The sequence below is a fragment of the Mesoplodon bidens genome (genome assembly GCF_964165515.1).
Source record: "Mesoplodon bidens genome assembly, chromosome: 14".
NCBI lineage: Eukaryota > Metazoa > Chordata > Mammalia > Artiodactyla > Ziphiidae > Mesoplodon > Mesoplodon bidens.
Window position 1 is genome coordinate 9,426,973 of NC_138170.1, and position 27,969 is coordinate 9,454,941.

Sequence of the window (27,969 nt, forward strand, 5' to 3'; positions counted from 1 at the left end):
AGGTTGGGGACAAGGCCGCGGGGGTGCAGGGTAGGGCGCGGGGAGGGGGTCTGGGCGAGTCTGGGCGCGAGGGCGGTGCGAGCTGCGGGGAGGCGCAGCCCCGGAAGGTGTGAGCTAGCGGCAGGCGAGTGTGAATGCGAGTGTGTGCGCGCCGGAGCTCTCCGGGTTGTGCGAGGCGCGCGGGTGTCAGCTTGCAGCGGGGCTCCTCCCTCCGGCCCCCCTGGCCCGCGCGCCGGTCCCTCCTCCCTTTCCCCGCTCGCCCCTCCCCGGCGGGCCAGGCGCTGGGACACCCCGGCGGAGCAGGCGGCGGCGGCAGCGAGTTGGGGAGCCCCGGGCTCCGCGCTGCCGGTGGGGCCCGAGCCGAGCCGCCCCCGCCCCGGCCCGGCCGCTCCGGCCCAGCTTCCCTCCGGGCCACGCCCTGTCAAACTTTGTTGCTGGGGCCGCCGCGGCGGCGAGCGGAGCGGGCCGGCCAGCGGGAGGGAGGGAGGGGCGGGCGCCGGGCCGGGCGCGGGCGGCGAGGGGCTCCGAGAGCGGCGGCCCCGGCCCGCGGCCCCACCATGCCCCAGCTCGGCGGCGGCGGCGGCGGCGGCGGGGGAGGCGGCGGCGGCGGCGGCTCGGGCGCCGGGGCGGCCGGCGGAGGGGACGACCTCGGGGCCAACGACGAGCTGATCCCCTTCCAGGACGAGGGGGGCGAGGAGCAGGAGCCGAGCAGCGACAGCGCCTCGGCGCAGCGGGACCTGGACGAAGTCAAGTCGTCCCTGGTCAACGAGTCGGAGAACCAGAGCAGCAGCTCGGACTCGGAGGTGAGGAGGCTTTCGCGGCCGCCCCCGGGGGACCCCAGCCCCGCGCTCGCTCACCCGCCTTCGCCTTTGTGTCTCCTCCGTAGGCGGAGAGGCGTCCGCAGCCCGCCCGGGACGCTTTCCAGAAGCCGCGGGACTATTTCGCCGAAGGTAAGCGCCGGCCCCGGCAGCCCTCACTCCCGGCCCCGCGGCGCTCGGCGCCTCATCTCCGGCCGTTCTCGGTACCCCTTACCCCCGTGGCCGTGGCCCTGCTCTCCGCCCCTGTCGGCCTCAGCAGTCCTGGGGCGCGCGTGGGGGGCGCTCGGGTCCCCGGTCCCCACTCCGGGTCCCCAGCCGCGGCGCTGTCCCGGGGACCCCGACCTTACCCCCTCCTTGGTCTTGCCCGCAGTGAGAAGGCCCCAGGACGGCGCGTTCTTTAAGGGTCCCCCCTACCCTGGGTACCCGTTCCTGATGATCCCGGACCTGAGCAGCCCGTACCTCCCCAACGGACCCCTGTCTCCGGGAGGAGCGCGCACGGTGAGTGCCCGTCCCGCCGCGCCGGGGCGGGTGGGCGGCCGGGGCCCGCGAGATGTGCCCCCGGGCTCGGCGACAGGGTGGGGGATGGGGGATGGGGCCGTCCCGTGAGGATCCTGGGCAGAACTTGCTTACGGGGTTGAACTACTCTGGCGGACGAGGGTTAGGCTGCGCTAGGCAGTGCCTGCAATGAAAAGAAAGTGCCTTTACATTCTCCCCTTTTGCTGGGGAGCGGCTTTGGGGTCCACTTCTGGGGTCCTCCTTGGTCTTCAGAATTCTTTGCTCGCACTAAAGGGAAACTTGGATTTGTGCCGGTTGGGCGGGGGTGTGTGTGTGTGTGGGGGGTCTCGCTTCCTTCCTGGAAATCGGTCAGCTTTCCCTGGCAGTTGGGCAGTGGGGCCGGGGGAGCTGGGTTGGCGACGTTGCCCCACGACTCCAGTTTCGCTGGGCGGCTGTGAGTTCGTTCCTAAGAAACCCAGTATTCGTGGCGGGTTATTCACACACACCCCTCCCCACCCCCAGCCCTCGCGCGGGGGCCTCAACTTTTCTGTAGAGCTCGGGATTTTAAACTCGCCAAGATGATTTCGAGGGCGAATCGAGGCATTCTTCAAGTTGAGGAACTTGGCTTTTACGCCCTTTGTTGCCGGCTTTTCTCATTTAAAGCGAGCGCTGCGACACTTTAAACCTGTTAATGGGCGCGCATTGTGTGCTGCGCGCTGGCATTTAGAGCCGTGATTAAGCAAATTGACCGGGCCCCAGACGACGTGCAAATGAGGGCGGATTCCTTCGCCCCCTCCCTGGCTCTAACTCCCGCCCCCCGCGTTGCGAGGGGCACAGCCCGGGCTGGCCAGGCTTTTTTGTCCCCTGAGTTGCCACCCCAGCCGAGGGCCCCCTGCCCAGGTGCTAGGTCCGATGGCAGATCTTGGGTGAACACCTGCCTACTATGCGCCAGGCTCTTGCGCGCTGCTGCTTGGGCGCCCGCACGCTGTAGTGGTTCTCTTTGCTCCCTGCCCGGTTTCCCAGTGCCCGCCAGTTCGTGCTGTTTTGATTCGGGGTGGAAGGTGTTTGGCGCCTTAAGAGCTGACCCGACAAACTCACTTTATGCTCAAGTTGTCCTTAAATAATAATCATAGTTAAAGGGCTGCCTGGGAAACGCTGGTGCTGAATGGACCATCCCTGCCGTCATGGTACAGCGGTTGGTGGAGAGTGGAGACATCTGCCGCCGGTTCAGTGGGGCCGCTCTGCCGGCCGGTTGGGGTGTGGGAGTGGAGGCTGGGGACTCTGGCCAACCGAGCGCAGAGTGGAGCCGCACAGCCCTCTCCTTTCAAGCAGGGAAGACCCAGCACCTTTGGCCCTGCCTTGGTGCATCCTGGGAACTCCCGAATGTAAGTCCTGAATATGAGCTGGATACGGGCATCTGGCTGTTGCTTTTTCTCATTCATGTTAAAAGAAAAATGTGTGAGTAAAAGTTGAGCAAAACAAACTGCCGTAACGTTGTTCAGGTTTTCACAGATTCTCTTCCGTGTCCGCAGATGTGGCTCAGTTCTGAAAGTTTTAGTAGGGTTTCTGTACCTGTGTGTGTGAAAAGGTAGGTCACTACACTATCAGAGTCCCTTTTCTCCATTTTACCTTTAGTTGTCTGGGAAAAAGAGTTTGGCATTTCTGTGAGTCAGCACCGATCCATGTCCTGGTGCAGATAAAGTCGCCAGAAGTGTTCCAAATATGACTAACTATTTCACTCAAGCTAGCTATCCCTTTCCCCTTTCTCACCAGGGCATTTTGATTCTTCCTCTTTGAATGGTAACGACTGCCTGTCTTCATATGCTGCTCTTCCCCTCCCCCTCAGGAGCCCAAATGGGACAGATTTTGTTTGTGTCAGTCCCCTACTTTCTTCTACCATCTTCTACCACCCTTCCTTCTTTCTCCCATCTTACATGTTCTTTTGCCTAAGAGCTTCCAAAGGCAGCTTCTTTTTGGTACTGGCTATTCCTGATTACTGCATCCAGGCCTGCATGGGATTTTTGGAGCCCTCCTTGAGGAAGCCAGCCTTTCCCCTCTGCATGCTTTTTACGGTCCCTGCTCATTCCTGCAGTTGTTCCCTGCCTGAGCCCATGTCACTAGCCTCCTTTCTGAGCCTCCAAGAACACTCACCCTCTCCCTGTTGATCCTTCATACAGGGCTTAATATGTCCTGTCTCACTCTCCTGTTGCCATCTTGCCTCCCTGATGAATTGCCCTTGCAGAAAAGTAGGTTCAATGCCCGCATTGTTTCTGTGCCCCTTATGTGTCTGTCATTGTATTTTGACCTGCGTGGTTACAAAATTTATTGAAGTTTCCTGCAGTTAGATCAGCTCAGTAGAACCTGCTAATTTGACTCTATCTTTGGGCGTCAATGACTGTTAGGAAAGCAAGGGAGAAAACACTTAAGCACTTGATTGTCTGGACTGTAGGACTGAGATGATGCTTTTCCTCTGGATGATTATATTAATGTAATTAGTGTGATTCTTACTGTAGGCAAACTATAGGTGCAGACAGAGTGGCCCTCTGTAGGGGTCCCTGCCTGGTAAAAGGAATGTATTGATAGATAGATATGGGGGGGAGAAGGGGAGGAACGTGGCTGAAGGGTGAGGGGGGTGGTGGCTTATATGATCTGGTTGGTCTCTCTTTTAGCAGCCTAAGTCTTTTTTGGTTTCATATCTAAATTTCACAACCTTAGTCCTTGCTGCTCTAAGGCCTATAAGTGATATAAAATTGGGTGACCTTAGTTCTCTTATGCCCTAACACTTTCTGGAAATACCAAGCCAGAGGCAAACGTGAGGTTTGGCTGGAGTGTTCTCAGGGTATTAATTGACCCTAGGAATAGCAGCAGGGCTGCAGCACCCTCACCCACTGGCAAAATTCCTTCTGGGACAACTGGGGGCCAGCCAGTCCTCCAGTCTGGCCATCTCCTCCCCATGCATTACCTTTGCCCTCCACTCTGGTTTGGCTGGGAGGCTGGGAAGTGGCCTCTTCCTGAGTCTCTTTAGAGAAGAGGTCCCCTTAACCTGGGGTGTGTGCCAAGCCTCCGAGCCGTGATTCATTCTCATCTGGAGCTCTGGGGACCCTGTGGCCTGTGAAGAGAGGAATAACGGCCACAAATCACTTGTCACTCCTTCCAGTAGTCACACGAAATTATACATTCATTCATGAAAAGGCTTCACCAGTTCACTAAACCACCTTGGTGCTGTTGACTAGAATTTTGTTAGGAAAATGTAAGTCAGCACAGAAGAAAGTGGATGTCAAAAATAGTTGGACTAATCAGAGCCAAAAAGAAACTGCAGCGTGTGGTTCAGTGAGTGAGCAGCAAAGTGATAGGCGTTTGACCGTGACCACAATGTGAGTGCTAATGACATTTTGGAAAAGAGCGCTTCCAGGTAGAGTTGCTGAGGAAATCTATAGTTTGGGGTCCAGTGTATAAATTTTAGAGCTGCCGTTGTGCAGCTCAAGCACCAAGTTATTCATAGATTTCTCAGACCATCACAACTCAAATTTCTGTAGGAAATTACTCTGTCCTTCAAACATGAGCCTGTATTAAAGTCCTTCGCATCCCACTGCTTCCCATGGGCAGTCCTGCTGATCTCCTGGGTGCTCCTGTTTCCTTCCTGACACAAAGGAGCCCAAGCAGAAATCTTTGTGTATGTATAGAGAAATTTTCTGGTTTTTAGGAGTTGTATGTAAAAGCCAAGTATTGATAAAACCTCTTCTTTTGGAAGATCGGTATAAACATGCTGTTTTTGGGAAAGTTCTTTTAAGCCATTTCATCTAAATATAACTTCTGTTCTATTTTTCTCTAAATATAACTCAGGGTTTAATGAGGGCTTTTCACATGGAATGAGCATTTACGAGGGCCCTGCCTGCGTTGCTGAAGTTTTGGCACTTAGATTTCTGGGGTGACAATTGATGACAAACTCTGTGGAGAGACTCAAACCCTGCCAGTCCTTTTTCTTTGGGTGGGTGGATCTGACAGAGAATACCTGCTTGTTCTGTCACAATTTTGGAAAGGTTTAGGTTGGTCTCATTCTTCAGTGATCTTACTTCTGGGGAATCTTGAAAAAGTAGGCCAGCACATGTACACACACACACACACACACACACACATCTAACCTTCAATACAGAGTGTTCCAGCCTTTACAGTGATGTGCAAAGTTACCCAAAACATTGTGGCATAAAAAGGAATTTAAATGATAAACTCATTGGAAAATCCATAATGTAAAGATCCTATATTCCAACGTAGAGTCCATTTTTACTTGCTAACACTGGGGAAATTCAGATTGGCATCCTTAAGATAAAAGTCATAACTCCTTGACTTCATTGCCTATCCTGGGCAATGACTAAGGAAGGGACTGTGGGAGTTAGGCTGAATTAGACCCAGCTTTGCCCTGAAGGACCTAAAAATCGAGTTAGGAAGAAGTAACGTTAGTACAAACCACTATAACAGGAAGTCCACGTTAAGAGTCAATAAAATTCAGAGAAGAATTTTCAGAATAAAAAGAATAGAAAAAGTGTCTTGGGCTGGCATGGTCAAGGAAGGCAGGTAAAGGAAATTGTTTTAGACTGGTCCCTGAAACTCATCACTCTTTAATTCAAAGTAATTTTTGTTAGCTATAAAAAATTTAAACAGTACCAAGGTATTTAGAGTGAAAAGTGGAAGTCCTGCACGTACATCTGAAGGTAGAAGCCAGCACAGGGAGAGCAAAGGCATGGAGTGGGTTAGGAGTTCAGGGCCATTGGGGTAAGGCAAGTTTTTCCATTTGCCTGGAAGGGTAAGGGGCCAGACCTTGAATGCCAGTGAAGGAATCTGCCCTTATTCAAGAAGCAGCAGGGTACCATCCAAAGTTCTGCTGGGAAATAATGTGACTCATACATGTGCTTAAAAGGATAATAGTGATTGTGGGGAGAGGACCTGGGAGGAGCTAGAATGCTTGGGAGACTCACAAGAGGCTAGGGGCGAGGTGAAAGGGGCTTAGGAGTATCTGAATGGAAAGGAAAGGTAGCATGAGGGAGACTGGCATGGTTGCTTGAGTTTGCATGGGAAGAGGTGGTGGATGGATGGGAGGGAGGGAGGGAGGGGCTGATGTCACAGTTAACTCCTGTTGTCTGAGCCTGGGAGACGTGGGGTGTGACTTCTGGCAAGTGGGGCCCTGGCCCTCCATCTTTGCCTCCCCAGTGCTGGACAGACGCTTTTGAACTATTTTAGCAATAACAGCCCACACGGTCTGTCAGAGGGTCTCACGTAGAGGAGCTGCTCAGTCTCGTTGGAGAGGCACTGGGTTTGAGGGGATATTGAGGGAATAGTTGAAGCTTCAGCAACAGGCTGATGCGAGGGAGCAGGAGAAGAAAGGAAGGAGGTGCTCAGAGCACAGAAGTCACTGAGGAAGGATGGAAAGGGGTCTCTGCCGAGGTGGGAGGAGAGCTTAGGTGCTGCGACTGCACGGTAGCTGGAGGGGAGGGAGGGGGTGGGGTGCTCCTTAGTGTCCGATGCCACAGGGAGAGGGGAGAAGAGGCCTGAGGACTCCGAAGGAGCTTTGGGAATTCACTTATCAGGAAGCAACTGGTGCCTGCAGAGAGCAGTATTCCAGGCAGGTGATGACGAGAAAGGTAGGTAGGCAGAGATGCTAGCTTCAGGCTTCTCCGTCGGGGGTCAAGGTGCTGTAACCAGGGCTGGTCCCGCCGTGTGGCCCGTCCCTCCCTCCTCAGCCAGAACCCACACCAGACTCCCACACATACGAGCAGCCTCCTGCCTTACGCATTTCACTTTCTATCTCCCGTAACCTGGAAGGTGTTGGAAAACCAGACTCTGGACAACCCATTTAAGAAGATGGGCTGTGGCAACGCGAGGGATGGGAAGCACTGCAGGCTCCGGAGAGGGTCCATGTAGGATGCTGGGGTGGGAGCTTGTTCATACCAGCGGCAGGGTAGGGTGGAGGGTCAATGGGGAACAAGAGGAGGAAGAGATGAGACTGAGCGCTTCGGGACGAAGGCAGTCTTCTTCCCTCAGAGATGGAGGATGCTCCGTAGCTCCATCCACCAACAGGAGGTACTGTTCTCTTGACTTTGCAGGTGAGCCCAAGCGTTGAAGAAGGGGATGTGGAAAAACAGTGCGGAGGTGGAGGTGCAGGAACTGGGGGGGAGTGCGTTGGGTGTCTAGATGACTTCGGGATCATCAGTAAAAAACCAAGAGCAAGTTGGCTGGCGTTTTGTTGGCAGTAGGGAGACCACAGGCCCTTCCTCTGTACCCAGTTATAAAGCCAAACTTGTTGGGAACCTTTTAGCCACATGGGAATAATGAGATGTTTGTGCATGGATTGAAAGATATGACACACTTGGGAAACTGTTCCTCTTTTTATTGTCTGGAGCTGGCTGACTTGGAGGGGGGGTAGAGGTGAGGATCAAAACAACTCATTTTCAGTCAGGGACAGATGTTGGCATGTGTGAAGTTATCGGGGATGGGAAAGGACTGGAAAAAAAAAAAGCATGTAGAGAATTGCCCCGTATTGGCTAATCTAATAATGTATTTTTAGAGGAGGTTTTTATATGTCCCATGTGTTACTGTTTTCTCGCAAACTGGATTGGATTTAGGGAGCAGCGAAATGATTGCAGTTTCCAAAACCTTGGCATTTGGGGATGAGGGGACATGGGGTGGGTGCAGGGGGCTTGCCTTTTCCTCTGTACTGTGTGTGCTGCCCAGGGAACAGCTCTGGGGCACTGGGCAGCTTCTTTCTGAGATGCTGAGTTTTCCCTCCATTGCCAGGTAGCTTTAAGGTTCTAAAGGGTTTTAGGTTCAGAATCCTCAGTCTTTCCTTTTCATCATGTGTAGAGCCTACAGATTTTTCACGGGAAAAGTTCAAAGTTTGAACATTAAATCATAAAAATGTTTTCCTGAACATGACCCTTTTCATGAGATTTTGTGGAAGTAGTGAGGGATGATAACTCCAGTTACCTGGAGTCCTCAGGACAGGAAATGAAGTCACACATACACTTCCAAACTGTTATAGCAGTTTAGAAATCTGTTCCATTCAAGAGGAGGAACAAGACTCCAAGTGTTCACCCCAATTGTGGAAAATAAGTGTAAACAAAAAATTCACAAAAGAAGAGACTATGAATACCTACTAATTATGTGAAACTAGCCTCCCAGGTAGTCAGAAGTGTTAATACAGATAAGCACTATTTTTTGGCCACCAAATTAACAAAGGTTTTGTCTTACGAAGACTGTTCAGTGCTGGCAAATGCACGGTGAAGTGGGTGCGCTTAGTTGCTGTTCTTGAAGGGTGTTGACAGCCCACCGCATTGGGAAAGCACTTGGCAATGGTTGCTAAAACCTGAACATTTGTCATTGCTTCTGACCTAAGAAGTAGATACTTGCTATCCCCATTTTGCTGCTGGGCAGACAGACTTGTAGAGGTCAAGTATCTTGTTCAGGGTCATGCAACTAGTCATCGACAGCACAAAGATTTTAACTTGGTTGTGAGTGCAAAGTCTGGGTCTTCCCATTTCACCCTTGTGACTTTCCACGCATGCCTGATGTCACTAGCTCCTCCCCCTCTTGGGAGACGGGCAGCTGACCTTTGTCTCCCAGTTCAGAAATCCTGACGTGAGTTACCAGTCAGGGTGGAGGGCAGGTAGATTTGTTCCAACTTTACAAATCGGACCTGGGAGGGTACCTTCGCAAATAAACAGTTGTGTAAGTGAGTGAGCGGCTGTGGTTGAAGTTCTTCGTCCAGTGCTATCTGTGCTCCACAGGCGTCAAATAACCTTTAGGTGGCGGCCCCAGGAATTTTACCACCACGTTACCTTCCTTCAGAGAAAAAGTGGTTATCTGCTAACGGAGACGTGAACTTTTCTGAGCTGGGGGACTGTTTTTTCCTGTTGAGATCAGTGAGGTTGGAAGAATACACGTGTGTCTTTAGGGTGGAAGGAGGTGGGAGGGGCAAGCTTGCTCGCTACCCCTGCAATTTGGATTACAACGTAGTTTGGTTAACAAACCAAGCTCTGGTGAACCAAGTATGCAAATATTTCCTTATTGTGCATTTTATAAAATATTTTATAAATTGGTTGCTTTTGTTAAAGTTCTTTATAAGTTAAAAATCAGTCCCAATCACCTGTAACTGAGTAAATTGACTGTTAGAGAAATAAATACTAAATTTTTACACAGAGAATTGCAGAGAATGTGTTAGTCCCCACCACCACCCCTTTTCTGTGTGTGTGTGTGTGTGTGTGTGTGTGTGTGTGTAAGATGGTTTGAAATTAGGAATCAGGTAATTTGATACCTTTTTATTCACTTACCGAATTTATCTTCCAGGTGGTCTCTTTCTGAAAACAGTAGCATGGTGGGAAGAGTAATAAGGGGCTTCCAAGTATGGTTAATAGAAGTTGGGGAGGCGCCGGGGGTCCTATCTAAGCCCTCTTGGAGATCTGCGTATCACAAGGCATTAATCTTGGCGAGATAAATGTCTTATATACTTCATAACATGAATGGGGCCGTTATTTGTAGGAATATCTATAGAAAGTGTGTTGTGTGGAAAAACAAAGATGTAAATATGAGATAGTAACTGTGATTAAGAAATAGATGGATCTGATGATAAGGAAGAAAAGCAAAAGAAGTAGGAATGAGCAGTATGAAAAGTTGAGTTTGTGATTGACATGTACACACTACTATATTTAAAATAAATAACCAACAAGGGGAAAAAAAAGAGAAAAGAAAAGCTGATCAATTCACGAGTCCAGATTTGTTGGCAGTAGTGATTTCTGATATTTAGGACTATACTGTTTCCATAAATTCCAAAAATGTTATACCAGAGTCACTAGAGTCAGCTGGATTTATAAGACGTACCTTCTAGGAGTGCATTGGGGGTTCCTCCCTGAGTTTCTTGTGCAAGGACTCCACATGGGTACCCTGCAGCCCTCTGAGCTAGAAGGGACCATCCAGCTCACCCCAGTGGTGAGGAACACAAGCTCAGGGAGATGGTAGGCTTGCCCAAGATCAATTATGAGTGATGGAAACCGGTCTAGGGCCCAGCTGCACCCCCTGGAGCTTTACCCTCTCCACTACTCAGCGGGATGGACAGCAACCCTGGCAGAAAGCCATGCTATGGAGAAAGTGCATCTCAAAGTATTTCTTTATTAAACTAGAACACCTGACCCATGATAAATGATGCATAGACATTTGTTGAATGTTGACAGCATGAATATTTGAACATCAGTATTTAAAAAAAAACAGCCTTGTAGGCACCTGCAGTGTTCCAGGGTGCTATGTCACACCATTTACAGCGGTTAGCACATCTGATAGTACAATCTCTGTTTTATCCACGAGGAAGCTGAGCCTGAGAGAGCAAGCGAGGGGTCCAGAGACACTTCTCCAGAAGGTCATAAAGCCATCGTTCCAATCACAATGCTGCAATTTCCCCTCTACTGAAAGTGGACGGCCAAATTAATGTGAAAATGCTGTTTGGAGCAAGATACAAAGAATAAAAAATGACTAATGAGCAACATCTCTGCATTTATTCTTTTCAGTGGCCTTCCCAGCCCTTTAACAGGAGGAACGTTTAGTCACTGCTTCTGCCTGGGGTAGAGTCAGAGCCTTAATGGTTGGTGTCTTTAGAGTTTCAGAGATGGTATTTATTGCGATCTTAATCTTCCTTTGCTTTCCTGTGCTGTGCAGCTCTATGTCATCTATGTTTTTCCCCTTCAGTTTCCCTTGTGTTGTCTTCTGACATCTTGAGGTACTAAACTTGGATCCTTAGATACCACAATATGCAATACTGGTATGTGCATCTGTTGACTTGGTCTACTGCCTACTTCCACTCCTGACCAGCCCCACTTGCTTGTACATGTGTGAATATTAGTCTGTCTGTAAATTAGATACAGTCATTGCTTATTAATCGTATCATCTATTTAAACATTTCCAGGCGGGTTACATAGAGGAGAGGTATAGTGGGAGTCTTAGAGATTCGTGAGACGAAAACACTTTGTACCTTTACTTTACAGCTTAAGCGTTTCTGTTAATAAAATGATTGTCGGGGAGAGAGGCACTGGTCTGAAGCTTTGGAGTGGGAAAGAGATCATCCTCATGGGCATGTTCCCAGGCCCTCCTAAGGAAAGTTAATGCAGGAAGAGGAGGGGCTGGTGAGAAAGTCCAGAGATGGGGAGAACACCTTAGTAAGCTGCTCCTTTGAGCTTGTACCAAAAGAGAGGAGAGAGGAATGGTGGAGAGAAGCCCGAGGCTTGAGGGGTAGAAAAGCACACTCCACTGACCAGCGATATATGTGGCTAAGGGGTCTGGGACTAGGATTTGGCCACGGTGAGTCAGGCCTTGGACCCTAGCCCAGCCATGGTCTGGCTGTTACCCCTGTGCCCCGGGGCCCTCTTAGGCAAAATGGGGAGAGTGGTAGTGTTTGAGTACATTTTGGCTGAATGGACTGTGTTTTAAAACCAGGATTTTTCCAAGGCTAAAACTAAATATCGTAGGATGACTCTCTGAGATGTAGAAAGAAATCAGAAATGTCATCAAAATAATTTACAGTATTATTACAACTTAAGATGTTTAGTGACCAAAAAAATTTTTTAAACACATTTTTTAAAATAAATTTATTTATTTTATTTATTTATTTTTGGCTGCATCGGGTCTTCGTTGCTGCACGGCCTTTCTCTAGTTGTGGCGAGCGGGGGTCTCTCTTTGCTGCCGTGCACGGGCTTCTCATTGCGGTGGCTTCTCTTGGTGCAGAGCGCGGGCTCTAGGCGCGTGGGCTTCAGTGGTTGTGTCATGTGGGCTCAGTAGTTGTGGTTCATCGTCTCTAGAACGCAGGCTTAGTAGTTGGGGTGCACGGGCTTAGTTGCTCTACGGCATGTGGGATCTCCCCGGAAAAAGGCTTGAACCTGTGTCACCTGCATTGGCAGGTGGTTTCTTAGCCACTGTGCCACCAGGGAAGCCCTCAAAGTGTCTTTTGTAGTAAAAAGAAAAAACATTAAAAATTTTTACTGGGGCTGGGGGGTGTCTGGAATGGCCCCAAGACCTGTGCTATACTTAGTTGTCATGTATCTTTAGTCTCCCTCAGTCTAGAACAGTTTTTTTTTTAAGATTTATTTATTCCTTTTATATTTTATTATTGCTGCGTTGGGTCTGTGTTGCTGCACACGGGCTTCCTCTAGTTGCGGCGAGCGGGGGCTACTCTTCGTTGCACCGTGTGGGCTTCACATCGTGGTGGCTTCTCTTGTTGCAGAGCACGGGCTCTAGGCGTGCGGGCTTCAGTAGTTGTAGCACGCGGGCTTCAGTAGTTGTGGCTCGCGGGCTCTAGAGCGCAGGCTCAGTGGTTGTGGCGCACGGGCTTAGTTTCTCCGCGGCACGTGGGATCTTCCTGGCCCAGGGCTTGAACCCGTGTCCCCTGCATTGGCAGGCCGGTTCTTAACCACTGCGCCACCAGGGAAGTCGTAGAACAGTTTTTTGATCTGTCTTTTGTGTTGACTTTTTAAGAATACAAGCCATTTATTTTGTAGGACCTTGAACATTTTTTTTTTTTTATGATGTTTCTTCAAGTAGATTCAGGTTGTTTATTTTGGGCAACAAAACTGCATAATTGAGGCGGCATTGATGTCTTTCTCAATGCTTCTCCTAAGCGGTGCCATCTGTTTTTCCCCATTATAGGTGGTGGTAATTTTTTTTTTTTTTTTTTTTTGCTGTACACGGGCCTCTCACTGTTGTGGCCTCTCCCGTTGAGGAGCACAGGCTCCGGATGCACAGGCTCAGTGGACATGGCTCACGGGCCCAGCCGCTCCGCGGCATGTGGGATCTTCCCGGACTGGGGCACGAACCCGCGTCCCCTGCATCGGCAGGCAGACTCAACCACTGCGCCACCAGGGAAGCCCGGTGGTGTTAATTTTGATCACCTGGTTAAAATTTGGTCTATCATATTTCTCCAAGAGAGTTACTATTTTTTTCTTTGTAATTAATAAGTGTCTTATGGGGAGATACTTTGAGACTATGTAGATATCCCATTTCTCATCAAACTTTCGCCTGCTGGTTTTAGCATCTACTGATGTATCTTGCCAGAAACAGTTATCACTGTGGTAGTGGCCAGATTGGTGGTCAGATTTTTTTTGTTTTATTTATTTATTTATTTATTTCTGCATTTTTTGGTTGAAGTATAGTTGCTGTACAATATTATGTAAGCTACAGGTGTACAATATACCAACTCACAGTTTTTAAAGGTTATACTCCATTTATACTTATTATAAAATATTGGCTATATTCCCTGTGTTGTATAATATATCCTTGTAGCTTATTTTATACACAGTATTTTGTACCTCCTAATTCCCTACCCCTATATTGCCCCTCCCCCTTTCCCTTTCCCTGCTGGCAACCACTAGTTTGTTCTCTATATCTGTGAGTTTGCTTTTTTGTTATATTCACTAGTTTGCTGTATGTTTTAGATTCCACATATAAGTGTCATCATACAGTATTTGTCTTTCTCTGACTTATTTCACTTAACATAATGCCCTCCAAGTCCATCCATGTTTCTGCAAATGGCAAAATTTTGTTTTTCTTTATGGCTGAGTAATAGTCTGTGTGTGTGTGTGTATGTGTGTATGGTGGTCGGATTTTTAAAGTTTGACATTTTAACACAGGAACAATTTCTCAGCTCTATGAGTTGCTAGATTGTTTCTGTTCTTCTCTATAGCATATTTGTGAATACTGAATAAGATGAAGGAACAAGATATTTTTGGTCCTTTTTAAAAAATAATAGTTTGTTCTTCACAGTTTTTGTGGCTGCATCAATCATAAATCAATGATTCATCAAGAAATTACAGTATATAATTCTGAAATCTTGTGAAATATTGAGGTCGCAGAGTTGACATTCTGTTCTGTGTTCTTCGTAGGATGTAAAGAACTTCCTAATTAGGATTTTTAGGTTTTTATCTGATGACTGGAGTTTCTCACAGTCTGTCTGGATTTGGTTAAATGCAACGCCAGGGTTTCTTTAAACATGTTTTTCTGTCCCCTGTAGTTCTTGAAAATCATTAGCTGGATTTAGATTCTTGATCAAGCTTCAAGGTTCTCTCTCTCTTCTTTAATTTATTTTATTTTATTTTTTATCTTTTTGGTTCTGTAAATTGACTTTTATAGACTTTATTTTACTTTTCAACTTATTTTTGCAAGACTCATTCATAGATGTTGTCCTTACACTGTGAGACACTTAAGGTCTGGTTGTCTCTCTGTGATATTAACAGCCACTGATGATCATCACCCACATCCACTGCTTCCTGAGCAGTTTCAAAATGGCGATAGTCTATTTGTATCGTTACTTCTTCATCTATCAGCTGTAATATTTTTTAAAAGAGAAACTACCCCTCGGGACTTCCCTGTTGGTCCAGTGGCTAAGACTCTGCACTTCCAATGCAGGGGGCCCAGGTTTGGTCCCTGGTCAGGGAACTAGATTCCACATGTCACAACTAAGTTTTCGAATGCCTCAGCTAAAGATCCTATGTGCCACAACTAAGACCTGGCACAGCCAAATAAATAAATAAATATTAAAAAAAAGAAAGAAAGAAACTACCCCTCATCAACTATTAGTTACCTTAGATCAGAGGTCAGCAAACTGAGATCCACAGACTAAATCTGACCCAATATTTATTTTTGTAATTTCAGTTTTATTGAAACAGCCATGCCCATTCATTTGCATAGTGTCAGTGGCTGCTTTTGCACTGCAAGGGCTGAATTGAGTAGTTGCCAGTGAGGCCATAATTGGCCCACAGAGCTGAAAAGATCTGGCCCTTGAAACAGTTTACTGACCCCTGCTCTAGATCATGGGGAAAAAGCAATTTAAATATTTGATTCTTTCCCCAGTTTTCAGTTGGTTTCCAAAGGTGACCACTGAAGTTATTTCTTAAAATATCATTACAAATTCATAGACTTAAACCTATTTGGTATGTAGTTCAGTCGATTTACAATTATTATCTTTATTGAAACTCAGATTGCCCCATCTTTAGCCAGTGGGAGCGTCTTCAAGATGGCTCCTGAGTCTTTTTGCGTACACAGTCCTAGTGGTCTTGTGGTCTTTGATGCTTCCCTGGTTACTGGTGTGGTTCCAAGTTCATCTTGTGGATTTCCTGCTGCAGACCTGGAACCAGCCATTTCTAGGAGCTCTGCTTCCTGTCAGTGTAATACGTTGTTTAGAGACCATAGTCTGAATGCTAAGGGTGCGTGTATATATAGCTCCTAAAGGTTTATTCTGTTTAACGTATGAGCATACCAAGCAATCAGTAGGATTTAAAAGTAGAATATAATATGCATATTGTAATTTTAAAACAATCACTTTTTTTGTTCTAAAAGTATGTAATGTTCTCTATTTTTAATGTACTTTTAGTCTTAATAATGTTAATTTATCCTCCTATTGATTTAGTAATTGTAGTTGTATATCAGAATTGTTTTCTATGAAATTAACATCTTTCATGCTCATATTTTATTCTTTCAATAAAATATATACATATCTGCTTCTGCCAACTGTTAGCATTTCAACAGATAAAAGCTCATAAGGAGGTTTCCACTCAAATTACCTGTGGAATGCTTCCCTGTTTTTGAAGGGGCATGTTCAGATAATGACAACAAAGCCAAACATGCTTCATTTACTTATTTCTCACATTGTGACACTAATTAGATATGTTGGTCACCTCTGTGACCACGTGATCATCCATCATGCAGAAGTTCAGGCCTTCTGAAGACTGAAGCCACAGCTGAACAACAGATTTACATTGAATGCTGAGGCCGAGGCCATATTTTTTATATTCCTGGGACCTACTTCATGGTTGCAAAGATAAAGTAAAGTTGTACAGGGACACAAAGAACACCGCCTGGTACATAGTAAGGACTTCATTAAGGTAAACTCATTATCAGCTTTGGTGGTCCTGGGTTTTCAGGCCTCCCTAGCCCTTGGGAAATGTAGTCTCTAGTCTCTATATGGTACCATTCCCTGGGCAAGCACTTATGTTCAGTTTTGGATTGCTGGTTTTCTAGAATCCATATTCTTAGCAATCCTGGCTGTCATATTTCCCTTTCGATTACCATTGCCCCAGCACAGTGCCTTGTACACAAAATCTGTACTGTGTGGATATTTGTTAATTGCATTTCTCTCTTTTTAATATATCGTATATAATAAAATAAACAGCAAAAACCTGTCTTCCTCCTGGACATTTTTAGCTAACAAGGGAAATCATTTTTCACTTCTGAGACCTTTCAGGGTGTAATCTTTGATACATTGATCTTTGGTGGGTTGATCATTTTAATTTTTATTTTTATCAAGATTTTCTCAGTTAATCCCAGTATTCAGGCTGTACATTCTTTTAAAAATGAAGCAGATTTCTGTGCTGGAGACAGAGTGCCCACTGGTGTGTAGCTGTGGACAGTCAGTCCTTCATCTGTGATGCTGGAAGTATGTTAGCAGTTGTGGAAACCATATGTTTTTAGGCCTTTGCCAAGGAAAATACTTTAGAATTACATTAGCAACTCCAAGGTATTTTGGCTGTTCTGAATGGACACATGATAGTTTTCCAATTACATAAACTAGAGCTTTTGTTTTATGCTGAACTTTCTTATAGGCTATGGGAACAATAGTGCCTCTATCAGCATTTCCCAGAGTAACATCCAGGGGATGTTAGGAGGTAGTCCTATTGCTTCATTTCTGCAAGACTTCTGGGGCCTTTAACATGCCAGTGTGCACTGCGAATCTCTTAGAGAGGAATGTATTACGCAGGATTCCTTGGGCTTATTTGATCAAGGCTTTCCTTGTGTTTGGAATACTACCCTCCACCTGGCGTCCCCCACCCCGTGCATAAATCTCACTGCATACTCCCTGGCTCCCAGCCTTAGATGTGGTCCCTGCTGCAAATGCTCAGCTCCCTGTACTTGACCATGTTTCTTTGCTGGTAAATATGTGGCTTAACAATGACCTGATACACACTTGTCTTCTCTGGAGCCTGCCCTCACTGAAGAAGTCAGGGAGTGGGTCCGTTCTGTTCTCTATGGGATTCTCAGCATCAGGCAGCATTAGAATGGCCCTCCACAAATATTTGTTGGATGAGTGAAGGGATGTAGACCCCTTTATTTCTGAGTAGCATCTCGCAGAACCAGAGCTCTGCCAAACCCACTTTGGGAACCATAGCTCAGTCTTCATTTTCAGGGTGAATAACTAGAGTTCTGTAGACCTTCATAATGCTACTGAATGTACGCAGTGCATCCAGCTAGCAGGGAACTGTCAATACATTGAAAGGTGAGGCTTACAGATGGCCAAGAAACACATGAAAAGATGCTCAGCATCACTAATCATTAGAGAAATGCAAATCAAAACTACAGTGAGGTATCACCTCACACCAGTCAGAATGGCCATCATCAAAAAGTCTACAGACAGTAAATGCTGGAGAGGGTGTAGAGAAAAGGGAACCCTCTTGCACTGTTGGTGGGAATGTAAATTGATACAGCCACTATGGAGAACAGTATGGAGATTCCTTAAAAAACTAAAAATAGAACTACCATATGACCCAGCAGTCCTGCTCCTGGGCATATACCCAGAGAAAACCATAATTCGAAAATATACATGCACCCCAATGGTTCATTGCAGCACTGTTTACAATAGCCAGCTCATGGAAGCAACCTAAATGTCCATCAACAGAGGAATGGGTAAAGAAGATGTGGTACGTATATACAATGGAATATTACTCAGCCATAAAAAGGAACGAAGATTGGGTCATTTGTAGAGACATGGTTGGACACAGAGACTGTCATACAGAGTGAAGTAAGTCAGAAAGAGAAAAACAAATATCGTATATTAATGCATATATGTGGAGTCTGAAAAAATCGGTGTAGACGATCTTATTTACAAAGCAGAAATAGAGACACAGACGTAGAGAACAAACGTGTGGATACCAAGGGGGAAAGAGAGGGCGGTGGGATGAATTGGGAGATTGGGATTGACATATATACACTACTGATACTATGTATAAAATAGATAACTTATGTGAACCTACTGTATAGCACAGGGAACTCTACTCAGTGCTCTGTGGTGACCTAAATGAGAAGGAAATCCAAAAAAGAGGGAGATATCTGTGTATGTGTAGCTGATTCACTTTGCTGTACAGTAGAAACTAACACAATATTGTAGAGCAACTATACTCCAATAAAAATAAATAAATAAATATGAGGTTCAGTGCTTGAAATAACTTGACTCAGTGGCACATGGTGAATCAGGTGGGATTGGAACCTTCTTTCCCTGATACCTGTCCCTGGGCCCAGTACCCACAGACCGCCTGCAGCCCCCTGTCACGTTGTTAGTTACATAAATGGGAACTCGTGTGGAGACTGGTGGGGGAAGGAGAAATCAGATGCCCCCTTGTGTACTCATTAATGCAGGTAGAACAAAAGGCCCAGCTTGGTTTTCAAGTTCAAGTTTGGCTCACATGTGGTCCTCAGTGAAGATTATGATCTCGGATAAATTAAAAACAAATGTTACAGAAGTCGTGATGAAGTAGAAAGGGAGTTCGGGATTCTCGTTTTTTTTTTTTTTAATATTTATTTATTTATTTGGTTGTGCTGGGTCTTAGTTGTGGCACATGGGCTCCTTAGTTGTGGCAGGTGGGCTCCTTAGTTATGGCATGTGAACTCTTAGTTGTGGCATGCATGTGGGATCTAGTTCCCTGACCAGGGATGGAACCCGGGCCCCCTGCATTGGGAGCATGGAGTCCCAACCACTGCACCACCAGGGAAGTCCCAGGATTCTCGTTTTTAAATGCTGGGGTAAGCAGAGACCCCTCTTTAAAGCAGGCATTCACCTCCGCCTCTTTCACTTTACCTCTCCGCCTATCATTATGATTCCTGTTCATTTTCACTTAAATTAGCAAGGCGGGTAGGTGTGTACCTGTGGTCTCACGTCAGGGTCCTCGAGTTTGTTCACCAAGCCCCTCGTTCTTCTGAACCGGGCAGACAGACGTTTAGTCGAATCCGCTAACGCATCCGGTGAGAAGGGAATTGCACATTGGGCAAAAACCCCTCCTTCCTTGGGCAAGACCCCCAGCAGCCTGCTGCCCCAGGCGGCTCCTCTTCCTCAAGGCCAGTGTGCGAGGAGGGAGCACACAGGGTCCCCCTGTATTCTTCACCCCCAGGCTGAGCTCCCGAGCACATTCTTGACTGGAGCTGGGAAGTCCTGGGGCCCAGCGAGTTTACGCACTAAATGGGACTCTGTATGTCTAAGCCAAATTAAGTCTGCGGGCAGTCTTTACAAGCACAGTAACTGTTTTACAGATGTAAAGAAGCTCAAACGTACTGTGTATGTTTGTAGTCTCAATCCCTGTAAAGCTTCCATGAGCACATTGCAAGGGCTCTGTACACGGAAATTTAGTTCCTCTGTGCTCACCCTGCTTACCTCTTCACTCTGTCAAAGCACGTGTCATATTAATGTGTGTGTGTGTGTGTGTGTGTGTGTGTGTGTGTACACATGACTAGTTCTCCACCGGGGGCGGTTTGGTCCCCCAGGGGACATTTGACAATGTCTGGAGACATTTTTGGTTGTTACGACTTGGTGGGAGGGGGATACTACGAGCATCTCGTGGGTAGAGGCCAAGGATGCTGCTAAATATTTTAAAAGGCACAGGATCGTCCCTCACAACAAAAAATTATCTTGCCCCGAGTGTTCGTAGTGCTGAGGTTGAAAAACCCTGGTGTACAAACACACATATCATACATGAATAATAAAACCATGTGCATATGTGTGTGTCCATATGCATATATGAATATACGCACACATATGTGATTATATGTATATATACACATATGTGCATGTACGTATATGTCTATACACACACACACTTTTTTTTTTTTTTTTTTTGCGGTACGCGGGCCTCTCACTGTTGTGGCCTCTCCCGTTGCGGAGCGCAGGCTCCGGACGCACAGGCTCAGCGGCCATGGCTCACGGGCCCAGCCGCTCCGTGGCATGTGGGATCCTCCCCGACCGGGGCACGAACCCGTGTCCCCTGCATCGGCAGGCGGACTCTCAACCCCTGCGCCACCAGGGAAGCCCCACATACTTTTTTTTAAGAAGGGACATTAGAGATACTGGTTGGATTTCAGTTACAGTTGAAGAAACTGGGTGCCGGAGAAGCAAAGAGTTCCTCACCTCACAGAGCCAGTGAGAAACATAGCAGGGGAATTCCCTGGTGGTTCAGTGGTTAGCACTCCGTGATTTCACTGCTGTGGGCACAGGTTCCATCCGTTGTTGAGGAACTAAGATCCTGCAAGCCGCGAGGCTGGGCCAAAAAAAAAAAAAAAAAGAGAGAGAGAGAGAGAGAGAGAGAAACATAGCAGGACTGGTACCTGAATTCCTCTTCTTTCTGAACAGTACCTTTTGCAGAGGTGACAATCTCCCTCTCTGAGTGTTCTGTGTCCCCGAGGAATATTGTATACATTAACTCGTTTAAGCCTCAGAATGACCCTGCAGGTGGGGACTGTGGTTATTCCTGCTTTCCTCTGGAGGAAATCAAGCCTCAGAGAGGTCAAGATCCTTGCCTGAGGCCGCTCAGCCATGCAGGGGCAGGGACTGGTATAGAGATCACATTTGCCCGGCTCTTCCCACCCGGCACCACCTCCCACTGGGCCACGCGGAGGCTCGTGTGAGCTTGAGGGACGTGGCCTGTAGAGAGGAGATGCTGAGCGGGGTGACCCATGGGGCTCTGTCCAGCGGTTGTATTCTGAGGCTCCAGTTTGGAAATGGTTCGTAAGGCCTGAGTGTTGTCTCTGAGAAGCCCTGAGCTGTGGAACCCACAGAGGTTTAGGTCCCACAGCCCTCTGCCTGGCCCGCAGCACTGGGTTGGAGGCCTCTGGGGGGAGAGCAGGAGTAATGCTGGTCGATCGGTCTGCATGGACCCGGGGAGCCGGGTGGGGCAGGGCTGCAGAGACCCCGATGGGTTTCCCGCCTTCCCCTCCTCTCTCCCTCCTTCCCTGCTCAAGGGAGGCCTGGGGCTTAGTAGAAGGTGACAGGCAGTTGGTGGTAATTACTCACCATTTGCACAGACGGTGGGCAGGGCTTGGTGCCCTCTGGGATAGAGAGAGGCTGGGGAACTCTGTCCGAATGTTGTGTGGAGGACCGAGAGGAAAGCAGGCATTCTGTGGGAAGGAAGAAGGTTCAGAGTCACCTCCTAGGGAGGTCACTTCAGATCCTCAAGTATCCAAAGTATAAACGAGGCACCAGCCGCACTGCTGTTTAAGCTCTGGCTGCGTGGGCAGCAGCTAGAGAGCTGGCGGCCACAACATCTGCCCAGCGGCTCGCTGAGCCTGTCCTCAGGACCTGACCAGTGAGCACGCATTTTGCTGCTTTGTCCCCTCTGGCATGGGTGCTCTAAAACGTAGGCAGTCCATTGCCCTCTGTCCGGGACCTCTCTGTCCTTCCGGGTTTGGTGTCTAAGAGACCATCTACAGACTCCATGTGAAGCTGAAACCCATCCAGAGCTCCAGGGTCCACACTTTCCCGAGGGCTGTCTCAGCACTTTTTCGATGTGTTTTGTTGTGGGAAGATAAGAACCTGGGTAAAAATAATGTCTTCCCAAACCCTGTGCTGAGAGAGGTTTGACGACAGAGAGGAAGCCCACATTGCAAGTCCTGAGGAAAAATCACTGCGTTTGAATTGCCAAAATCACTTATAGGTCAGGCTGGAGTAGTTTGGAGAGATGATACAGTTTCCTGTCTCCTTGCGGAAAAAAACACTCTGGGGTTTTCAGCTCTCGATGTATCTTTCATTCGCATGTCCGTCTTTAATGAAATGGTATCGTGCCTCTCTATAAGTGGATATGTGAGCAGAACAGCATGCTCATTTCTCTCTCAGTCAGGCCTGCGGTGAGACCTGGTTCTTTGGAGATGGTCCAAACCAAATAGCCACAGCTCACCTGCCGAAGAGCCTCCTGGCACCGGAAACCCCGCCATGCCTTTCTGTCTCTCCTTGGAAGGTGGCCCTCCACCCTAACAAAGATCTCTGTTATGGAAGGACCTCGCCTTTAAATCTCCATCTCTGGGACACATTGTCTTCCCTTGGGCGAGTCTCTGTCTCCCGAGTTGGCTGTGAGGGTGTGGAAGCACAATCGGGCTTTGTGGTGGAGGAGGGCTTTGCAGCGCCCTGGAAGGTGGGATTCAGCCCTGTGTAAATGAATAGCAGCGGGCTGTCTCTTCAGGACAAGGGGATTCCTGGAACAAGAGAGAGGCTGGTGCCCGAGACCAGAAACCCTTCCTGGTGCTTCTGCAGCCTCTGCAGCGTCTACTGGCCTCATGGTCCTTTCGAATGGCCTGTAGGCAGCCCTGGAGCCTGTTCTCCTGGAGCAGCTCTGATTCCCTGAGCTCCTGGACCAACCACGGACCCTCAGGACCCTGGTCTGCGCCTCTTTTGTGGTCCAAAGAGCCACACCTTGCCCCTCGTAAGGCTCGGCCGCTGGGGGTTTCTCAGGAAGCAGTGGGCAGATGCCTGCCCCGCTTTGGCTTTTCCTCACGCTTTACCTTGCTGTCGTTGCCCGTGTGCAGAGATTCTGCAGTGATGGTCTCTGCGCACAGAGCCCTGGAGGCCAAGAAGGGTACAGGTAGCTGCCTGCACTTCAGAGATCTTGTGGGGTGTGGAGGGAGTCAGGTTTGGCTGTTCCTACTGCTTCCCACCTCAGGGCCTGTCCTCTGACTAGTTTTGGGGCTGGGCCCTTTGCCATCAGAGAAGGGAGAGCCCTGAGGAAATTAAAGATCTTATTCAGGCTTTCTTGGCCCAAGGCCTGTGGAAACCTTGATGAAAGGGATGCTTAGGGAGAAGTGGGACATCTGGCTACTCTCCAAGGCCCCTCACAGCAGGCCTGGGCCTGGACCAGGTATCCTGCTGGCCGTGCTGCTCTGGCAGCCTCCTCCTGCCACGTCGGCCAGTTCCCTCTGCCCCTCAAAGTCCTTCTCTGCTTACTTTCTCCATCGGCTACTGATGGGGGCCAGCTTCCTCCCAGAGCGTCTCTGGTGCTTCCCTGGTGTCTCGGCTCACTCCTCCCTAGGCGCTCTGAGTGATGGTCACTTGGTTTCTGGGTTTTGGAGCCTGCCTGCCGTCCCAAGGAGAGCTTTGATGAGTACCCATACGTGCCCAGATGGACCCGGGGACACCGCCACATGAGGGAGGAAAGGTGTTACCTGCCATGTCCTATCTCTAGCCAACACTTGTCTCCTCTACCTAGAGTCTGTGTTGTTGATTGTTTTCTTTTTCATATTAAAAAATAATAACAGGGCTTCCCTGGTGGCGCAGTGGTTGAGAGTCCGCCTGCCGATGCAGGGGACACGGGTTCGTGCCCTGGTCCGGGAAGAGCCCACATGCCGCAGAGCGGCTGGGCCCATGAGCCATGGCTGCTTAGCCTGCGCGTCCGGAGCCTGTGCTCCGCGACGGGAGAGGCCACAACAGTGAGAGGCCCGCGTACCGCAAAATAATAATAATAATAAGAAGAAGAACAGTTCTACACGTTTTAACACATATAGATTCATGTAAATAGACTTGTGTAATTCCACCACCACAGTTCCAAACCCCTAAAAGCTCTGTGCCGCGACCCCTTTGTGGTCCTGCTCTCCCTCCCACCTCTTTCCCCGGCCACCACTGCTCTGTCCTCTGACTTGCTCCCCAAAGGTCTGTGGTCCATGTTATTAACTGTATCTTCCCATAAATTTTACTGGTACCTACTGCCGTAAGATAGAAGCATGAAAACGAAGTCCACTCTTCTGAAAGCCTTCCACCTTCCTTTGCTTTTGCACTTTATCATGACTGTGCTGAGCCCCGACACCTACTGAGCGCTTCTGCAATACGGACAAGTCAGCATTAACCCCGCCCTCTTCCTCCCCACCCTCAGCCGTGTGTCTGCACGTCAGCATTTTGTATCTGCTGCATCCCGGTTTTCCTGCTCATCGTAAAAACACCTCCCTTAGCCCAGGGCTTCCGAATTATGTGTAATAGGAAGAAACAGATGAAGTCTAAGTTTAAAAGAATGCTGTCTGTAACAATAACCCTCAGCTGGAGATTGCCAAGGGAGAAAGAGTTGGAAAAAAGTGCACAGGAAACTCTTGACAGTGGATTTGAGCCCATCTTTTATTTTTGAAGTCTTGGTACATCTTTTTTTTTTTTTTTTTTTTGAGTTAGGAGGATTAATTTTATTCCAGAAGATCATTTGTAAGTCATTTGTAGCAAGAACCCACAAATCATTCCCGTTTAATTGGAGTAAGACAGGGTGTGGTCGTCAAGGTCGGTCTGGGCTCCCCAAGCCCGTGTGGAAGAATTAAGGCCACAGATGTGTTCTGTCACAGACGTATGAATGCCCTCACTGGGCTGGCTTTGGGGAACTTGCCAGGATCCTTCTAGCTAAGGATTTACCAACCACCTTGCCCTCAGAAAAGACTTCTGCTTCCCCTGCCCGTATCCTTCTGAGTACTCTGACAGCTTTGACTCACAGAGAGGTTTTTCTCATTTAATTAAGTGTTGACTCCAGAGTCTCCAGGATAAGTTGCAGTTGCCCAATTTCCTGGTAACTTTTCAGGTTCTGTGGTGGTTTGGAAGCGTGAATGAGCTCGGGATATTTTTTAGGGTAAATAAAGTCTGTAAAATGTGATTTGGGTGCTTGGTTTTCGGTGCCAGGACTTGAAGTGATTGGCCCTTGTGAGAGGGGAACAGAGGACAGTCTGAAGGCTGTAGTTTTCTTTAAGGTGGGTTCTGAGCTGTGGGCGAGGGGAGATGTGCCCGGGTGCGTGGGGCTGGTGTCCTGAGCTCCAGGCTCTCCCTTTGGCCCAGACCTTGCCCGCCTACCTCCTGGGATGCCTGCCTCCTGGGACTGGACGGTTGACTGTGCAGAGAATGAACACACCCCTGTTGTCGTGGTCTTTGTGGGAAGCCAGGTTAACGTGTGAAGCACATGGGACATACAACAGGTCCCGATTTGTACCCTTGTGCAGATTCAGCCTGTGTGAAAAGGTGAGAACGATGTTCCACCCTGTGGGCTGAGGGTTTGTGGTGATTCACTTGGGCAGGGGGGTTGCACTCCGGGTCAGCCCCTTGGCCAGGTTGGTGCCAGGACCCTGGCCTGAGAGCAGGAGCCAGAGCTGGAGGGGCACTGGGCCTGGCCAGGTCCTTACAGGGAGAACTCAGGCTCCTGGGTCAGCCTCCCAGGTGGGAGCCAGGGGAGCAGTCCCATGTGGGAGACCGAGGCCGAGGGTCTAACTAGGCAGACCCAGCAAGGCAAGCCAGTGGTGGACCACAGGCCTGGGGGACTGCCCTCAGAAACAGGTTTGGAGATCAGAGCCGTGAGTGCCCATAAGGCTGAGAATTACTGACCCATCAGAATTCTAGGGAACCTGTGGTTTTTTTGAAAGTTCATGTGCTTAGCCCCTGTGCCCAGAATCTCTAGGTTAGGGGGTCCTGGAACATGTATTATTAAGAGCTCCCTTTTAGGGGCTTCCCTGGTGGCGCAGTGGTTGAGAGTCCGCCTGCCAATACAGGGGACACGGGTTCGTGCCCCGGTCCGGGAAGATCCCACATGCCGCGGAGCGGCTGGGCCCGTGAGCCATGGCCGCTGAGCCTGCGCGTCCGGAGCCTGTGCTCCGCAACGGGAGAGGCCACAACAGTGAGAGGCCCGCGTACCGCAAAAAAAAAAAAAAAAAAAAAAGAGCTCCCTTTTAAATGTTGGTGCACAGCTCATGTTGAGACCCCCTGCCTCGGGCAGCAGTGGGGTCCGGAGGCTGCTCTGTGTGTACAGACAGAAGCCGGGCCCCGGTGGACAGTGAGAGAACAACAAAGTGGGGAGTGCCTTACCCAAACCAGGCCGCCCCTTCTTAAATCCCTCATTCACAGAGCAGTGGTCCTCATGTTTTCTTGGTCTCTGCAGATGTATCATCTCCTCTGTTTCTAGCTGAACAGTATGGTTTCAGCCCAGCACGGATCAAGCCTTCCCGTGCTCTTTTGTCCTCGTGGAAGACACTCTTGTTTCTCCTTTAAGATCATCTCCGGAGTCACCTTCTGTTGCTTTGGGGGTGGTGTCTCAGCCGGGGTACTCCTCACTTTAACAGCTGTCTGCTTGCTTGGTGTGAGACTGGGCTTCTGGAGGTCTAAGCATTGGTTTCTGGTTCATCTTTGCGTTCCTGGCACGTTAAGAGCTTCGTAACCAAAGCTTATGGAATTCATGTTTTCATGAAACGGCAAAAGGCATTTTAAACTCCCTCCCCCCTTTGCCACCGTCCCCCTGTTCATCAGAATTATTCATCCGCTCACACCCAGCAAAGGCGGCTGTAGCTGAGCCTGAGAAACCAGCCCCAGGCAGCCCCCAGCACGCTCCTGAGAGCCACTAAGATAAACACAGAATGCACTCTCGCCCGAACTCCGAGAAGGAAAGGCCTTCAAAGGTCATAGGGTCCAGAGGCTCTCAACCCGGGCTGCACATTAGAATCATCTGGGGAGCTTTTAGCAAATGCTCGTGCCCAGCACCCACCCCTGGAGATTTTGGTTCAGCTGGTCTGGGGTGGGACCCATGCTTGGGTGGAATTTTCTTAAAGCTCCACGTGGGCTTCCCACGTACAGCCAAGTTTGTGAACCACTGCTCTAGGCCAGAGCTCCTCACTGAATGTTTGAATGAAAGGATTAAAAAGGTCTCTGAGCGAGTTGATGGCTCCCCCCAAAGCCCATAGGCTGGTGGTAAATTCTCCAGCGGTGACCGCTGGATTCCCCAAGCCCCTCCACCATCCAGTCCTGTCATTCTTGATGACAGACTCGGCCTTGATTATTCCTCCTGCCCAGGGACCAGAAGCCAACTCTGAACAGAATCTAATTTCAAACTGATGAGTGGCACGTAAGAAGACAGGGTATGGTGGGCTCTGAATGAGGGCCTCCTTTTCTCAAGCCATATATTTGACTCTGAATATTAATTTGCTAGGGCTGCTGTCCCAAAGTGCCACAAACTGGTTGGCTTAAACAACAGAAATGCATTGTGTCACAGTTCTGGAGACCAGAAGTCTGGAAACAAGGTGTGAGCAAGTCTGTGAGGGAAGGATCTGTCCCAGGCTTCTCTCCGTGGCTTCTACATGCTGTTTTCTCCCTGTGTCTCTTCACATCTTCTTCCCTCTGTGTGTGTCTGGGGCTAAATTTCCCTCCTTTAGAAGGATACCAGTCATATTGGGTCAGGACCCACTCCAGTGACCTCATGTTAACTTGATTCCCTCTGGGAAGATCCTGTCTCTACATAAAGTCATATTCTGAGGTTCTGGGAGTTAGGACTTCAACACATCTTTTTGGAGGGACATCCCACTCAACCTTTCGCTACTCTCCACGCTGTCCACCTTCGCTGCAGCTTTTAATGCGTAGAACCAATAGTATAGTGTTTTCTTTACATCCGTTCCCACCCTCACACTGCTCAGAGCGCAAAGCCTAGGGCTGCTTGCTTCTCAGCTTTCAGCACTAACTTGCCAAGGGACTGACATCTGGTCCCTTGGTTCTGCGGACACTTGGAGGATAAAGGTTTACATTCAGGCTCCCCCAGAGGTGGACATATTTCCTGACAGTGGCAGGAGCAGCTGAGAGGCTGGAAGGAGAGGTGAGCTACGAGGGGTGGGCCTC

General features: G+C 48.8%; 1 protein-coding gene across 1 annotated transcript in view; it reads left to right on the plus strand.

Moving 5' to 3' along the window:
- The first annotated feature begins 546 nt into the window (after positions 1-546).
- Positions 547-27,969, plus strand: part of TCF7L1 (transcription factor 7 like 1) — a 165,049-nt gene continuing 137,626 nt past the window's right edge. The window contains exons 1-3 of the mRNA XM_081254021.1: positions 547-803; positions 887-950; positions 1,189-1,316. Coding sequence (XP_081110147.1) covers positions 558-803; positions 887-950; positions 1,189-1,316 — 438 coding nt within the window. The 5' untranslated portion in view covers positions 547-557. The remainder of the gene's footprint in view (positions 804-886; positions 951-1,188; positions 1,317-27,969) is intronic.